Raw genomic sequence first — 17,297 nt, forward strand, 5'->3', positions numbered from 1 at the left:
GTCGAGGTCGATTGAGAGAGCGGGTTGGGGATTGTTGAGCTGCCACTGACAGCCAGACGAAGAGCAAAAAGGAGCGGCTTAGACGAGACACTCCGTGGATGAAGAAGGAACTCAGGCCAGCCAGAGATGGAGTTACTTTGGTAAACTTCAGTGGCGAGTTGAAGTGCCAAGTTGCGGAAGACCCGTAATCTTTACAGCAGCAAAAATAACATAGTTTGCACTACACAACAAGGAAGTTACTCAGCCATAAATAAATAGGTTATTAGTAGGTTAAAATGTACTAGTCACAGACAAACGACTTGACATGCTACCATCTTGGATCTGCGGCTTTATATAGAATATAAAGCCAGGGTTAGATATGGTATATCTATACGCTCGCGCGTCACCGTTTGGATAGTTACCTGAACGCATGAACAAAACGGCGGTATTTGGATATAACTATGGATTATTTGGAACCAAAACAACATTTGTTGTTGAAGTAGAAGTCCTGGGAGTGCATTCTGACGAAGAACAGCAAAGGTAATCCAATTTTTCTAATAGTAATTCTGAGTTTAGGTGACCCCGAAGTTGGCGGATGTCAAAATAGCTAGCCGTGATGGCCGAGCTATGTACTCAGAATATTGCAAAATGTGCTTTCGCCGAAAAGCTATTTTAAAATCGGACATAGCGATTGCATAAAGGAGTTCTGTATCTATAATTCTTAAAAATAATTATGTATTTTGTCAACGTTTATCGTAATTTAGTAAATTCACCGGAAGTTTTCGGTGGGTATGCTAGTTCTGAACATCACATGCTAATGTAAAAAGCTGTTTTTTGATATAAATATGAACTTGATTGAACAAAACATGCATGTATTGTATAACATAATGTCCTAGGAGTGTCATCTGATGAAGAGCATCAAAGGTTAGTGCTGCATTTAGCTGTGGTTTGGGTTTATGTGACATATATGCTTGCTTGGAAAATGGCTGTGTGATTATTTGTGTCTATGTACTCTCCTAACATAATCTAATGTTTTGCTTTCGCTGTAAAGCCTTTTGGAAATCGGACAACGTGGTTCGATTCAGGAGAAGTGTATCTATAAAATGTTGTAAAATAGAGAGAACTTTGAATTATGACATTTTGTGGTTTTAAATTTGGCGCTCTGATTTGTCACTGGCTGTTGAATAGTGTGGGACGATTTCGTCCCACCTCCCCTAGAGAGGTTAAGAGGGACATGAACGCTACATAGTCAACACTGACCTTGTACCCGGTCATTCTCCTCCACTGTTGAAGGACCTGACAGTCAATTCTGTTGGGAATCTCAGCAGCTATCTTCGACCATTTACCTATTAAAAAAAAGGACAAAATGAACTGTTAGACGATTATTATCAAGAAAGACGATGGATTATTTTGATATAGTTTCTGTGCAAGTCATCTTTCTATAACAGTTCTTACGTCCATATTTCTCCACCAATCGTCTGAGCTGTGCCTTTTCCTTCTCGTCAAAGGGCCCCTTCTTCACGTTCCCAACCAGGACGTCCACGTACCTACAGAATAAAACAAAGTTTGTCAGTGACCGTATGTTCTAACACTTTCTAAGTTTGAGTTGGGTTGGCCATCAGGGAAATGGTCAGGGAATGTTGTGAACGTTTGGTCAATGTATTAGCTCTATCGATGAGTCCCTATTAGTCCTCACCTGTCCCTACACTGGCCATCATTTCTGCCAGGCACATCCTGACGGATCTTCCACCAGTTCCCCACCCCGTGTTTAGCCACTGCTCTCAGTAGCATCTGCAACAACCAAAAATCGGAGCAGAGCTTATATTATCAAATAACTATACACTACCATTCAAAAGTTTAGGGTCACTTAGAAATGTCCTTGTTTTTGAAAGAAAAGCACATTCAAATAACAAATTGTCCATAAAAATAACACCAAATTGATCAGAAATACAGTGTAGACATTGTTAATCTTGTAAATGACTATTGTAGCTGGAAACGGCAGATTTTTTTATGGAATATCTACATAAGCGTAGAGAGGCCCATTATTAGCAACCACCACTCCTGTGTTCCAATGGCACGTTGTGTTAGCGAATCCAAGTTTATCATTTTAAAAGTCTAATTGATCATTAGAAGACCCTTTTGCAATTATGTTAGCACAGCTGAAAACTGTTGTTCTGATTAAAGAAGCAATAAACTGGCCTTCTTTAGACTAGTTGAGTATCTGGAGCATCAGCATTTGTGAGTTCGATTACAGGCTCAAAATGGACAGAAACAAATAACTTTCTTCTGAAACTTGTCAGTCTATTCTTTTTCTGAGAAATTAAGGCAATTCCATGTGAGAAATTGCCAAGAAACTGAAGATCTCGTACAACGCCGTGTTCTTCACAGAACAGTACAAACTGGCTCTAACCAGAATAGAAAGAGGAGTGGGAGGCCCTGGTGCACACCAGAGCAAGAGGACAAGTACATTAGAGTGTCTAGTTTGAGAAACAGATGCCTCACATGTCCTCAACTGGCAGCTTCATTAAATAGTACCTGCAAAACACCAGTCTCAACGTCAACAGTGAAGAGGCGACTCCGGGATGCTGGCCTTCTAGGCAGAGTTGCAAAGAAAAAGCCATATCATCTCAGACTGGCCAATAAAAATAAAAGATTAAGATGGGCAAAAGAACACAGACACAGGAAGATTGGAAAAAAAGTGTTATGGACAGACAAATCTAAGTTTGAGGTGTTCGGGTCACAAAGAAGAACATGTGAGATGCAGAAAAAATGAAAATATGCTGGGGGAGTGCTTGACGCCATCTGTCAAGCATGGTGGAGGCAATGTGATGGTCTGGGGGTGCTTTGGTGGTGGTAAAGTGAGAGATTTGTACAGGGTAAAAAGGATCTTGAAGAAGGAAGGCTATCACTCTATTTTGCAACGCCATGATATACCGTGGACGGCGCTTAAATTGGAGCCAATTTCCTCCTACAACAGGACAATGACCCAAAGCACAGCTCCAAACTATGCAAGAACGAGTTAGGGAATTAGCAGTCAGCTGGTATTCTGTCTATAATGGAGTGGCAAGCACAGTCACCAGATCTCTACCCTATTGAGCTGTTGTGGGAGCAGCTTGACCGTATGGTATGTAAAAAGTGCCCATCAAGCCAATCCAACTAGTGGGAGGAAGCATGGGGTGAAATCTCTTCAGATTACCTCAACAAATTGACAACTAGAATGCCAAAAGGTCTGCAAGGCTGTAATTGCTGCAAATGGAGGATTCTTTGACGAAAGCAGTTATTTCAATTGAAAAAAAAAACATTTATAACCTTGTCAACATCTTGACTATATTTCCTATTCATTTTGCAACTCATTTCATGTATGTTTTCATGGAAAACAAGGACATTTCTAAGTGACCCCAAACTTTTGAACGGTAGTGTACATATCTCAAAATGTCCTTGTAACAGATTCGATGAATCACATCAATTTCCCAACAAAAAAATCCCCAAACCCTCCTGACCATACCTCATCTTCTTCTTTAGACCAATAGCCTTTTTTGAGGGTGGGGTCCAGAACCTGAGTCCACCGATACATCAGCTGGCATGAATCCCGGCCCTCCATGAAATAGGAGACTGGAGTAAAACAGAAATCACGGAGAAAGCAAGTGAAATTTCCAGAACCCAACACACGATGCACTACAACGACAAGCTACAGTATCTTGTATTGAACAAGCACTTTGTCTAGAGAAACTAGTTTGTAGACTAGAGCAGTGGACAGTAAGTAGTATCCCGAGAGCTTTTCGCCCCACTGGAGCATAACAGTGAAGGGGACATCAATAACAACAACCGTCATCGATGTGCACAAACAATTAAAAAAATGTTCACGCGTAAAACCCCAGGGTGTACACTGGGTGGCGGGGACTTACTCTGGGTGTACGGGATGTAGTTCCCGATACGCATCTTCTCCACCAGCTCTCGAAGGATCTCGTCCTCCACGCCGCCCCACCTCCTCCTCCTGAAGTCGGTGCAGATGTAGCGCTGGTACGTCTGGAGACACATGAAGGCTGTCCTGTTGGTCTGTGTGTGAGACGGGGGGGAGACACATGAGATCAGAATGGATAACGCTGAATCGTTTACACATTCAAAGAAATGGTTGTGTGAAGACGTTCGGGGAATTACACTTCATCTACCTACTACCGAGAAACGTAAACAGTTCAGTCAGGCACTTGTCTCTAAGCAAAGTCCAATCAATCAAACTGTACAAATCAGGACTGGAAATAGCGCCTCTGGATCCCACTGATAGGAAGGGGTAAAGACCACGAGTCATGATTGGCCAATACTATACATCTGCTCTTACCCCAAGTTTATCAGCAATCTGATCCCAGTTGCGGTGCCCATGTTTTACAGCGACTTTCTTGAGCATCTCAATTTCGTTTTCCTTCCAACTGGATTTGTTAATGGAGGGATGCAGGTAGTTCTGCCAAAAGCTTTTTATGTGTTCAGCTTCACGGATGCCTTCAAACTGGATAGGAATAAGATTTCAGAGTCAACACTTAAGCCTTTTTAACAATAGGAAAACTAACGGGGGAGATGACAGAAGTTACTCAACCCACGTCAATATTGGAAATCTTTTGCCAATCATGGTCATCATAGCGGCCACCCATCAGCTCATCCTCCTTCAGTGCACTGCAAGGTAAAGCAGATCCGGAAACAGTTATACAGCAATGGTTTGTGAACTGTGAAGGACCTGATCTCTCTTTTGACAAACATATCAAGACTGTTTCAAGGAGAGCTTTTTTCCCCATCTACGTAACGTTGCAAAAATCAGAAACTTTCTGTCCAAAAATGATGCAGAAAAATGAATCCATGCTTTTGTCACTTCTAGGTTAGACTACTGCAATGCTCTACTTTCCGGCTACCCGGATAAAGCTCTAAATAAACTTCAGATAGTGCTAAACACGGCTGCTAGAATCTTTAATAGAACCAAAAAAATTGATCATATTACTCCATTGCCAGCCTCTACACTGGCTTCCTGTTAAGGCAAGGGCTGATTTCAAGGTTTTACTGCTAACCTACAAAGCATTACATGGGCTTGCTCCTACCTATCTTTCCGATTTGGTCCTGCCGTACATACCTACACGTATGCTACGGTCACATGACGCAGGCCTCCTTACTGTCCCTATAATTTCTAAACAAACAGCTGGAGGCAGGGCTCTCTCCTACAGAGCTCCATTTTTATGGAATGGTCTGCCTACCCATGTGAGAGACGCAGACTCGGTCTCAACCTTTAAGTCTTTACTGAAGACTCCTCTCTTCAGTAGGTCCTATGATTGAGTGTAGTCTTGCCCAGGAGTGTGAAGGTGAACGGAAAGGCACTGGAGCAACGAAACGCCCTTGCTGTCTCTGCCTGGCCGGTTCCCCTCTCTCCACTGGGATTCTCTGCCTCTAACCCTATTACAGGGGCTGAGTCACTGGCTTACTGGTGCTCTTCCATGCCGTCCCTGGGAGGGGTGCGTCACTTGAGTGGGTTGAGTCATTGACGTGATTTCCTGTCTGGGTTGGCGCCCCCCCTTGGGTTGTGCCGTGGCGGAGATCTTTGTGGGCTATACCCGGCCTTGTCTCAGGATGGTAAGTTGGTGGTTAAAGATATCCCTCTAGTGGATTGGGGGCGCTGTGCTTTGGCAAAGTGTGTGGGGTTATATCCTGCCTGTTTGGCCCTGTCTGGGGGTATCGTCGGATGGGGCCACAGTGTCTCCTGACCACTCCTGTCTCAGCTGCCAGTATTTATGCTGCAGTAGTTTGTGTCTCGGGGGGCTAGGGACAGTCTGTTATATCTGGAGTATTTCTCCTGTCTTATCCGGTGTCCTGTGTGAATTTAAGTATGCCCTCTCTTTCTCAGAGGACCTGAGCCCTAGGACCATGCCTCAGGACTATCTGACCTGATGACTCCTTGCTGTCCCCGGACGTGCTACCTGTCCCAGACCTGCTGTTTTCAACTCTCTAGAGACAGCAGGAGCGGTTGAGATATTCTGAATGATCGGCTATGAAAAGCCAACTGACATTTACTCCTGAGGTGCTGACCTGTTGCACCCTCGACATCCACTGTGGTTATTATTATTTGACCCTGCTGGTCACCTATGAACATTTGAACATCTTGGCCATGTTCTGTTATAATCTCCACCCGGCACAGCCAGAAGAGGACTGGCCACCCCTCATAGCCTGGTTCCTCTCTAGGTTTCTTCCTAGGTTCTGGCCTTTCTAGGGAGTTTTTCCTAGCCACCGTGCTTCTACACCTGCATTGCTTGCTGTTTGGGGTTTTAGGCTGGGTTTCTGTACAGCACTTGGAGATATCAAGTGAGTCAGGAATGAACATTACAATACATATTGATTAAACAATTAAAATCCATTTAACCTCTTCGCGTAAAGTGAGAACAAACTCAAAACAGACCTGTCTGACAAGATAACCTGACGCATCTTGGAATTAATAGGCTAGATCATTATTTCCCATTAGAGTTATGACGGTAATCACCTGATGGCCTCAATGTCCTTTTCAATTTCAGTGACTTGTTTCCGCAGGATTTGCTTTTCCACATTTTCAGCGTTGACCATTTTCTGTGTAAGGTACTCCACCCTATGAGACAAAAGAAACTTCATGTCATTCATGAAGGCCATTGGGTTAATAATCATAATCTATTCAACTTCTATAGCGCTTTTCTTTACAGAAATAATCTCAAAGTGCTTGAAAACACAAAACAAAGAGGAATAAAATACAACAGCTATGATAGGTCTGCACTACTATTTTCAGCCAGAGTAGAACGTTTTCAGTTGTAAAAGCCTCCAGATGGGCCGACACCAATCCTCAATAAATGTTAACCTACATTTCATACACCCTGTGTAAAAATCTGAAGTTTTGCTACATTTTGAAAAAGCACAGGAGCGAATAACAAATAATAATAAATTACCATTTCAAATCCTATCTACACTATTTTCACATTTTGTTGCTTTACAAAGTAAGATTGAAATCGATTTAACTGTAATTTTTTGTCAATGATCTACATAAAACACTAATGTCGGTGGAAGAAAAATTCAAATATTTTTTAAAGATGAATGAAAACTTAACACTAATATAGCGTGAATAGATAAGTATTCACCCCGAGTCAATAAATGTTAGAAACACCTTTAGCAAGTGTGCAAAGCTCATGCACACCTGTATTGTGCAATATTTGCCGATTATTATTTTCAAAATTCTTCGAGCTCTGTCAAGATGTTGGGGATCATGACTAGACATACATTTTCCAGTCTTGCTATAGATTTTCAAGCAGATTTAAGTCAAAACTGTAACTTGGCCACTCAGTAACATTCACTGTCTTCTTGGTAAGCAACTCCAGTGTAAGTGTGGCTTTGTGTTGTAGTTTATCGTCCTGCTGAAAGGTGAATTCCTCTCTCAGTGTCTGGGGTAAAGCAGACTGAAGCATGTTTTCCTTTAAGATTTTGCCTGTGCTTAGCTCCATCCCGAAAAACTCCCCAGTCTTTGTTGATGTCAAGCATACCCATTCCATGATGCAGCCACCACCATGCCCTAAACATAAGGCTTTGCATTTAGGCCAAAAAGTGTACTCCTTTGACATGCTTTTTTGCAGTATTACTTTTGTGCCTTGTTAAATACACATTCATGTTTTGGAATATTTTTTAATTCTGCATATTTTTCTTGTCCTTTAGGTCATTATTTTTGAGTCACTACAGTGTTGTTGATCCATCCTCAATTCTCCCATCACAGCCACACTCTGTAGCCTTTTTAAAATCACCTATTGCCTCATGGGTGACATCCTTAAGAAAATGTCCTTCCTGTCCTGAAACTCAGTTCAGAAGGACGACTGAATCTTGTATGTGTCTGGGTGGTTTAATACATCATCCACAACATCATTATTAACTTGACCATGCTTAAAGATATATTCAAATGTCTGATTTATTATTGTTACCCATCTACCAATCACTGCCGTTCTTCATGAGGCTTTTGAAAATCTCCCTGGTCTTTGTAGTTGAATCTGTGCTTGAAATTCAATACTTGACTGAGGGACCTTACAGATGTTGTATTTATGGAGGACAGAGGTAGTCATTCAAAAATCATGTCAACCCCTATTATTTCACACAGAATCCATATAACTTTTGTGATTTAAGCCAAATTTGACTTCTGACCTAATTTAGTCTTGCCTAAACAAAGTAGGTGATACTTATACAACAACTATACTTTTTTTTTTTTTTTTTTTTTAAATATGCATTTTCTTTTCGCTTTGACACTACGGTGTGTTTTATGTAGATCAACGACCCCAAAAAATATCACAATTACATCTATTTCAATCCCACATTAAAATGCAACAAAATGTGAAAAAAGTTCAAACGTTGCAGTTTAAATTTGTGTTATGGATTCTTCTTCCATAGGCTCAAGTGGGTGTAGACTTTCTATAGGCACAGTACATGATGGAAAAAAATAATAATAATAATTAATAAAATACTTTTCAGGGGAAAAAAAACCTTTACTCTTTACTTACTTGGACAGCTTGGGCTGTATCATGCGTTTCATGCTGTCTTTCATGACAGCATTTATCAGCAGAGTCTTCTGCCACCCTTCCCCTGAAAATACAAAATCGGCAATTTAAAAAGTAATCAAGACGCCACATTCTGATAGTGGTGATGTCACAAAACAAGGATGCAAGAAGCACTAAGGTCTAACAATTATTATTTTTGTACTCACATCTTTTCATTTTGACGTCGTCAGTAGGTCCGATCCTTTTACTCATCTTCTCTCTGGCTTCTGGATTAGCAGGTGGGCCCTGTGGGAGTCGGAGAGGTAATGTTAAAACATGGAGATATACAGTACCAGTCAAAAGTTCGGACACACCTACTCATTCCTGGATTTTCTTTATTTTTACTATTTTCTACATTGTAGAATAATAGTGAAGACATCAAAACTATGAAATAACACATATGGAATGATGCTGTAAACAAAAAAAGTGTTAAACAAATCAAAATACAGTTTATATTTGAGATTCTTCAAAGTAGCCACCCTTTGCCTTGATGACAGCTTTGCACACTCTTTGCATTCTCTCAACCAGCTTCACCTGGAATGCTTTTCCAACAGTCTTAAAGGAATTCCCACATATGCTGAGCACTTGCTGGCTGCTTTTCCTTCACTCTGTGGACCAACTCATCCCAAACCATCTCAATTGGGTTGCAGTCTGGTGATTGTGAAGGCCAGGTCTCCTTCTTGGTCAAATGGCCATTCCACAGCCTGGAGGTGTGTTGGGTCATTGTCCTGTTGAAAAACAAATGATAGTGGGACTAAGCGCAAACCAGATGGGATGGCGTACCGCTACACAATGCTGTGGTAGCCATGCTGGTTAAGTGTGCCTTGAATTCTAAATAAATCACAGACAGTGTCACCAGCAAAGCCCCCCCACACCTCCATGCTTCATGGTGGGAACCATACATGCGGCGAACATCCATTCACCTACTCTGCATCTCACAAACACACGGCTGTTGGAACCAAAAATCTCTGATTTGGACTCATCAGACCAAAGGATAGATTTCCACCAGTCTGATGTCCATTGCTCATGTTTCTTGGCCCAAGCAAGTCTCTTCTTATTGGTGTCTTTTAGTGGTTTCTTTGTAGCAATTCGATCATGAAGGCTTAATTCACGCAGTCTCCTCTGAACAGTTGATGTTAAAATGTGTCTGTTACTTGGAACTCTGTGAAGCATTCATTTGGGATGGAATTTCTGAGTCTGGTAACTCCAATGAACTTATCCTCTGCAGCAGATGTAACTCTGGGTCTTCCTTTCCTGTGGCGGTCGTCATGAGAGCCAGTTTCATCATAGCGCTTGATGGTTTTTGCGACTGCACTTGAAGAAACTTTCAAAGTTCCTGAAATTTTCCGGATTGATTGACCTTCATGTCTTTCAATAATGGTAGACTGTCGTTTCTGTTTGCTTATTTGAGCTGTGCTTGCCATAATATGGATGTGGTCTTTTACAAATTAGGACTATCTTGTCACAACTGACTGGCTCAAACACATTAAGTAGGAAAGAAATGACAAATTAACTTTTAACAAGAAACACCTGCTAATTAAAATGCATTCCAGGCGACTACCTCATGAAGCTGGTTGAGAGAATGCCTGGAGTGTGCGAAGCTGTCATCAAGGCAAAGGGTGGCTACTTTGAAGAATCTCAAATATATTTTGATTTGTTTAACACTTTTTTAGTTACTACATGATTCCATGTGTTATTTCATAGTTTTTATGTCTTCACTATTATTCTACAATGTAGAAAATAGTACAAATAAAGAAAAAACCTTGAATGAGTAGGTGTGTCCAAACTTTTTTACTGGTACTGTAGTAACCAAAAAAGTGTTTAAACAAAGCAAAATATATTTTATATTTGAGATTCTTCAAAGTAGCCACCCTTTGCCTTGATGACAGCGTCGCACACTCCAGGCATTCTCTTAACCAGCTTCATGAGGTAGTCAATTAACAGGTGTGCCTTATTAAAAGTTAATTTGTGGAATTTCTTTCCTTTTTAAAGCGTTTGAGCCAATCAGTTGTGTTGTGACAAGGTAGGGGTGGTATACAGAAGATAGCCCTATTTGGTAAAACACCAAGTCCATATTATGGCAAGAGCAGCTCAAATAAGCTAAGAGAAATGACAGTCCATCATTACTTTAAGACATGAAGGTCAGTCAATTGGGGAATTTAAGAACTTTGAAAGTTTCTTCAAGTGCAGTCACAAAAACTGTCTCATGACCGCCACAGGAAAGGAAGACCCAGAGTTACCTATGCTGAAGAGGATAAGTTCATTAGAGTTACCAGCCTCAGAAATTGCAGCCAAAATAAATGCTTCAGAGCTCAAGTAACAGACACATCTCAACATCAACTGTTCAGAGGAGACTGCGTGAATCAAGCCTTCATGATCGAATTGCTGCAAAGAAACCGCTACTAAAGGACACCAATAAGAAGAAGAGACTTGCTTGGGCCAAGAAACACGAGCAATGGACATTAGATCGTGGAAATCTGTCCTTTGGTCTGATGAGTCCAAATCAGAGATTTTTGGTTCCAACAGCCGTGTCTTTGTGAGATGCAGAGTAGGTGAACGGATGTTCGCCGCATGTGTGGCTCCCACTATGTAGCATGGAGGAGGAGGTGTGATGGTGCTTTGCTGGTGACACTGTCAGTGGTTTACTTAGATTTCAAGGCACACTTAACCAGCATGGCTACCACAGCATTCTGCTGCGATAAGCCATTCCATCTGGTTTGGGCTTAGTTGGACTATCATTTGTTTTTCAACAGGACAATGACCTAACACACCTCCAGGCTGTGTAAGGGCCATTTGACCAAGAAGGAGAGTGATGAGTGCTGCATCAGATGACCTGCCCTCCACAATCACCCGACCGCAACCCAATTGAGATGGTTTGGGATGAGTTTGACCACAGAGTAAAGGAAAAGCATCCAACAAGTGCTCAGCATATGTGGGAACTCCTTCAAGACTGTTGGAAAAGCATTCCAGGTGAAGCTGGTTGAGATAATGCCAAGAGCGTGCAAATCTGTCATCAAGACAAAGGGTGGCTACTTTGAAGAATCTCAAATATAAAATATATTTTGATTCGTTTAACACTTTTTTGGTTACTACATGATTCCATATGTGTTATTTCATAGTTTATGTCTTCACTACTATTCTACAATGTAGAAAATAGTCAAATAAAGAAAAACCCTTCAATGAGTAGGTGTGTCCAAACTTTTAACTGGTACTGTACCTTTGACCAAAGCTATATTCGCCTGACCCTGCTCATATTGTGCTGAATCTGCAGTCTGATACCCACCAGAAATGTGACTTTATCTCTGAAATAGGGCTTCAGAAAGCTCCCCAAGAAAAGCTTCAGTGTGGGTTGTCCAGATGTGGTAGCCTGGGGAGTTCCTGTGCCAGACAGCTGAGTCATAATCTCTTTCTGTAGGAAAAGACGGACATTATTACATGGCACAGCTTCATTTAACAGATTCCATACGGCCCCTTTAAGAAAAGCTGTATGCTTTTAGTTGTTGGCCTCTTACTTGTTGGTGTTGATTGGCTGATAACAGTTGCTCCAGCTCCTCTAATTTCTCTTTCAACACTTCCTGGTAAACAAGGTTCATTTGCAGACATGTATCTGTGTTCTGGGGTAGATCCAGCTCCTCAGCACTGTCCTCTTTGCTCTATCAGACGTGGGAGAAAGGAGAGGGCAGGCATTTTACAGACACCTTACTTGACATACTGTATTATTTACATCATGTGATAAACTGGAGTGATAGAATAGTGAAAATGATAATCAATACGAACCGATTCTGTTTCACTTCCTTGGACATCCTCATCTGTTTCAACACATTATAAAAAAAGAAGTCACACGTGGTAGAAATGCAGGAAAACGTATTCATGAAACAATGCATAACCTGTTTAAAGAACACAAGGCAAGGGCAATGGCTACCTGACATAATCTCAGTATTAGATGCATTTGGGCCAAGAGTGCACTCCAACTCTTCAATCTCTCTCTGTATTTGCTCCCGCTCTGCCTCCAGGTTCCCCGGAGGACCCTAGAAGAGCAGGTTAACATTATTTCTCAATTCATCTGAGATAAATCACACGGTACTATTGGTGATGTCAATGAGTCTTACCAAATCTTCTGGTTGAGATGCATTATCGTCTGATCCGTCATCTGACAACAGTAAAAAAATAAAAAAGTTAATGTACATTTAGGAAGCCCTTAGCCAAGCAAACACAGCCAAGGAGTTGGAGACTAAATTGCATTCTATGATTAGACTAGGGTCCAGTTTTTCAAGTTATCGATAGGATTAAAAGCATAGAAATAGAATTAATAGAATGGAAGTTCCATTCATGTCAATGATTTGTAATTGTTATACATTTAATACTATCCATAGGCGAAACCTTTATCGATAACTTCTGAAAAACTGGGGGTCAGGGTCTCTCTCTGCAAGCTCACTGCAACAATAATGCAGAAGCAACCCCCCACCCCCCCTTCCCAAAAAAATAATGAATAAACATAATAATTTTCTGTGTTTCATCATTTTCCTTCAATTCGCAACTGGCTGAATGTACTTCACAAGAGAAAGCATCCAAGCGAGCGAAACAGCGCCCCCCCCCCGCCCCCCCCCCCCCATCTCTACGTGTAAGCCATCTATCTGACGCGGTCTGGTTCAAACGAGTATGACATTGTTGTCGCCCGTAACATTGAAGGCAAGGGAAGCCAGCGAGGATCTGGCCTCCGTTGACCAAAAAAAGTATTACAAAATGTGCCAATCAGCGTTGAGCTAAACTGAGCGAGCTCAACAGTGAATGGTCCTGGCTCACCAAAAAAGGTATCAAGGGAAGCCAGTTTGGATTTGGCACCACTCCTATCAAATCCCATTGAGAGCATGCCTCATTGACAGAAAACCATGAATAGTTGCATCATTGTGTTGTTGTCCTCCGGTGGCTACCTAGCCAGCTAGCTAGAATTGACCCTTTCCTAAATTAGCCATGGAGATATGGATTTGGACTTGTGGTTTTACTTAATTCTCCGTACTGGCCAATGATTATAATGGTGATTCTGATCCAACCATTAATTCATACATTGTTGTTGCCCTGGTCTTAAGAGGATGGAAGTTCAATCTGTAGAAGGCTAATGTTGACTAGCTAACGTTGTCCATGAATAGAAGTTAGGCTAGTGAGCAAGCATTTCAGCCAGGTAGCCTAGGACAACAAAAAAACATAAGCATGTACTGTATGACAGAGTGATAGACCGTTTCGTCAACATGAAAAAAAGGTAATTGGCGTTTCTCTACAAGTAGGGTGAGTCAACATGTTTTCGACTTGCCCAAACGCACAGAAATCAGAACCATGGACAGCCACATGATATTTAGCTAACATTGATTGGAATAAACAGTCACTGTATTAGACTAAGCAGAGGTGATTTTATGATGTTGAAATTTGCGACTTGCAGTAACTCGGTGATTCTAAATCAATAGTTGTTTAGTGGTCCGAAGATTTCATTAACATTAACTTGCTAGGTCATGTAACTGTCTGTCACAATACAGGCAATATGCTGAGTGGACTTCTCGGGACAGAGGTTGCTACCGGTTTTGTGATAAACCAAGGTGTGGTTGAATTTATTCTGCAACTGTCGTCTTATAGTCTCGGCCGGCCTTGTGTGTGTGTGTAGTAACGACCCTGGGTTTATAAGCTTGGGTATCGAATCTGCCGCTTGAGCATGCTTTTGTGGCACAGTCGATAGCGCGCTGGACTTTTGGCTAGAAGGTTGAGGGTTCGAGACCTGCTCCCTGCCCGTTTCATTACTAGATATTGTAATGAAAGAGCAGGGAGCAGGTCTCGAACCCTCAACCTTCTAGCCAAAAGTCCAGCGCGCTATCGACTGTGCCACAAAAGCATGCTCAAGCGGCAGAGTCGATACCCAAGCTTATAAACCCAGGGTCGTTATACTACTCCCACCTTTCAAAGAGCGGGTCCTCGCGCCAGCTTGCGACTAAGTTTTACAGGTACGCGCGCACCGGCCAAGCATGCAAGGTTCGATCACTTCTGACACCAATGTAATGAAACAGGCAGGGAGCAGGTCTCGAACCCTCAACCTTCTAGCGCGCTATCGACTGTGCCGCAAAAGCATGCTCGAGCAGTAGAGTGGATATCCGCGCTGGACTTCGGGCTAGAAGGTCGAGGGTTCGAGACCTGCTCCCTGCCGGTTTCATTATATTGGTGTACAGTTGTGGCCAAAAGTTGAGAATGACACAAATATTCATTTTCACGAAGTCTGCTGCCTCAGTTTGTATGATGGCAATTTCCATATACTCCAGAATGTTATGAAGAGTGATCAGATGAATTGCAAAGTCCCTTTTTGCCATGCAAATGAACTGAATCCCCAAAAAACATTTCCACTGCATTTCAGCCCTGCCACAAAAGGACCAGCTGACATCATGTCAGTGATTCTCACGTTAACACGTGTGAGTGTTGACGAGGACAAGGCTGGAGATCACTCTCATGCTGATTGAGTTCGAATAACAGACTGGAAGCTTCAAAAGGAGGGTGGTGCTTGGAATCATTGTTCTTCCTGTCAACCATGGTTACCTGCAAGGAAACACGTGCCGTCATCATTTCTTTGCACAAAAAGGGCTTCACAGGAAAGGATATTGCACCTAAATCAACCATTTATCAGATCATCAAGAACTTCAAGGAGAGCGGTTCAATTGTTGTAAAGGCGGCTTCAGGGCGCCCAAGAAAGTCCAGCAAGCGCCAGGACCATCTCCTAAAGTGGATTCAGCTGCGGGATCGGGGCACCACCAGTACAGAGCTTGCTCAGGAATGGCAGCACGCAGGTGTGAGTGCATCTGCACGCACAGTGAAGCAAAGACTTTTGGAGGATGGCCTGGTGTCAAGAAGGACAGCAAAGAAGCCACTTCACTCCAGGAAAAACATCAGGGACAGACTGATATTCTGCAAAAGTTACTGGGATTGGACTGCTGAGGACTGGGGTAAAGTCATTTTCTCTGAATCCCCTTTCCGATTGTTTGGGGCATCCGGAAAAAAGCTTGTCCGGAGAAGACAAGGTGAGCGCTACCATCAATCCTGTGTCATGCCAACAGTAAAGCATCATGAGACCATTCATGTGTGGGGTTGCTTCTCAGCCAAGGGAGTGGGCTCACTCACAATTTTCCCCAAGAACACAGCCATAAATAAAGAATGGTACCAACACATCCTCCGAGAGCAACTTCTCCCAACCATCCAGGAACAGTTGTGACGAACAATGCCTTTTCCAGCATGATGGAGCACCTTGTCATAAGGCTAAATTGATAACTAAGTGGCTCGAGGAACAAAACGTAGATATTTTGGGTCCATGGCCATTAAACTCCCCAGACCTTAATCCCATTAAGAACTTGTTGTCAATCCTCAAGAGGTGGGTGGACAAAAAAAAACACAAATTCTGACAAACTCCAAGCATTGATTATGAAAGAATGGGCTGCCATCAGTCAGGCCCAGAAGTTAATTGACAGCATGCCAGGGCAGATTGCAGAGGTCTTGAAAAAGAAGGGTCAACACTGCAAATGTTGACTCTTTGCAACAACTTCATGTAATTGTCAAAAGCCTTTGACGCTTATGAAATGCATGTAATTATACTTCACTATCCCATAGTAACATCTGACAAAAATATCTAAAGACACAGCAAACTTTGTGTCATTCTCAACTGTTGGCTACAACTGTGTGTGTGTGTGTGTGTATATATATATATATATATATATATATAAATATAAATAAAACAACGCAATTATCACAACACATAGGTTGTAATATGTCTTCCCTAATGATTTTAACCACGCAGCCCTAACTTACTGCTTTAATATACTTCAGATACCCACCAGATGAACAACTGTCTGAAGATAGTTCAATGGAGTTGCTTTCAGGACCAAGGGTGCGCTCGAGCACCAAAATTTGGCGTTCGACTTTCTCCCTCTGTGCAAGAAGGTCATCCGAGGACATAATGGATGAGACACCTTTATAAAAATAAAAAAATAAAATAAAAAGTTAAATGAATGATAACAAAACCAGGGATCAATTTATTGTAGGACAATATGCATTGAAAATACAGGACGTTACAGTAGCTAGCTGACAACATTGAAAGGAAGCAGGGGGAGCGTGCTGGAATCCAACCCCATTCGCGAGCAACAACGTCACATTTGCAGGTAGCTAACGTACTTTAGTAACTAGCAAACAACATCTGAACTAAACCCAACGTGCATAAAAAAGAAACATCCCTCAACTTAAGAATCAGTCAAAAGTGTTCTAATTTAGCTAGCTAGCTAGCCATGCAGTCTTGACCAGGAGGAGCATCTGAAAGCTTGCTAACGCTACTTACCAAGACTGTCATCCAAGTTAACAGATGTGTCTTCTTATGTTATACATAAAATATTATGTAGAAACAAATATATTTAACTAGCTAAGTCCCAATTAAATTGTCTGACATGCTATTTCACTGAAGATCTCTACGTGCTACAAACGACACTGCTGGAATATTAACATATTTCCCAGAGTGCAATTGTGAAGGAATTAAAGTTTATGTTGTTTTTAAAATTATATTATTGTTTATCATGCATAAACAATCTAGACACATATTCACCGAATATTCCTACTCAAATACTATTACTTGATTAAAAATAATCAGATGTTACGTTGTAATATTCAAATAACCACAATGCAACGCGGGTATCATAGTAAACGTCACAGCCTTGTACAGAGTCGCTAACGTTGTTGAAGCCA

General features: G+C 41.8%; 1 protein-coding gene across 2 annotated transcripts in view; it reads right to left on the bottom strand.

Annotated features, from left to right (window-relative positions):
* Nucleotides 1–17,092, bottom strand: part of LOC115199788 (snRNA-activating protein complex subunit 4) — a 31,367-nt gene extending 14,275 nt beyond the window's left edge. For both annotated transcript variants that reach the window (XM_029762222.1, XM_029762221.1), the window contains exons 1-17: nt 16,897–17,092; nt 16,400–16,534; nt 12,653–12,693; nt 12,466–12,571; nt 12,321–12,352; nt 12,056–12,196; nt 11,827–11,952; nt 8,711–8,789; nt 8,508–8,589; nt 6,488–6,589; nt 4,572–4,644; nt 4,316–4,480; nt 3,885–4,035; nt 3,485–3,591; nt 1,676–1,770; nt 1,435–1,526; nt 1,240–1,325 (exon numbers count right to left, since the gene is read on the bottom strand). In XM_029762222.1, coding sequence (XP_029618082.1) covers nt 1,240–1,325; nt 1,435–1,526; nt 1,676–1,770; nt 3,485–3,591; nt 3,885–4,035; nt 4,316–4,480; nt 4,572–4,644; nt 6,488–6,589; nt 8,508–8,589; nt 8,711–8,789; nt 11,827–11,952; nt 12,056–12,196; nt 12,321–12,352; nt 12,466–12,571; nt 12,653–12,693; nt 16,400–16,520 — 1,599 coding nt within the window. In that variant the 5' untranslated portion in view covers nt 16,521–16,534; nt 16,897–17,092. The remainder of the gene's footprint in view (nt 1–1,239; nt 1,326–1,434; nt 1,527–1,675; nt 1,771–3,484; nt 3,592–3,884; nt 4,036–4,315; nt 4,481–4,571; nt 4,645–6,487; nt 6,590–8,507; nt 8,590–8,710; nt 8,790–11,826; nt 11,953–12,055; nt 12,197–12,320; nt 12,353–12,465; nt 12,572–12,652; nt 12,694–16,399; nt 16,535–16,896) is intronic.
* Nucleotides 17,093–17,297: the final 205 nt, after the last annotated feature.

The sequence above is a fragment of the Salmo trutta genome, chromosome 9 (assembly GCF_901001165.1).
Source record: "Salmo trutta chromosome 9, fSalTru1.1, whole genome shotgun sequence".
Lineage (NCBI taxonomy): Eukaryota > Metazoa > Chordata > Actinopteri > Salmoniformes > Salmonidae > Salmo > Salmo trutta.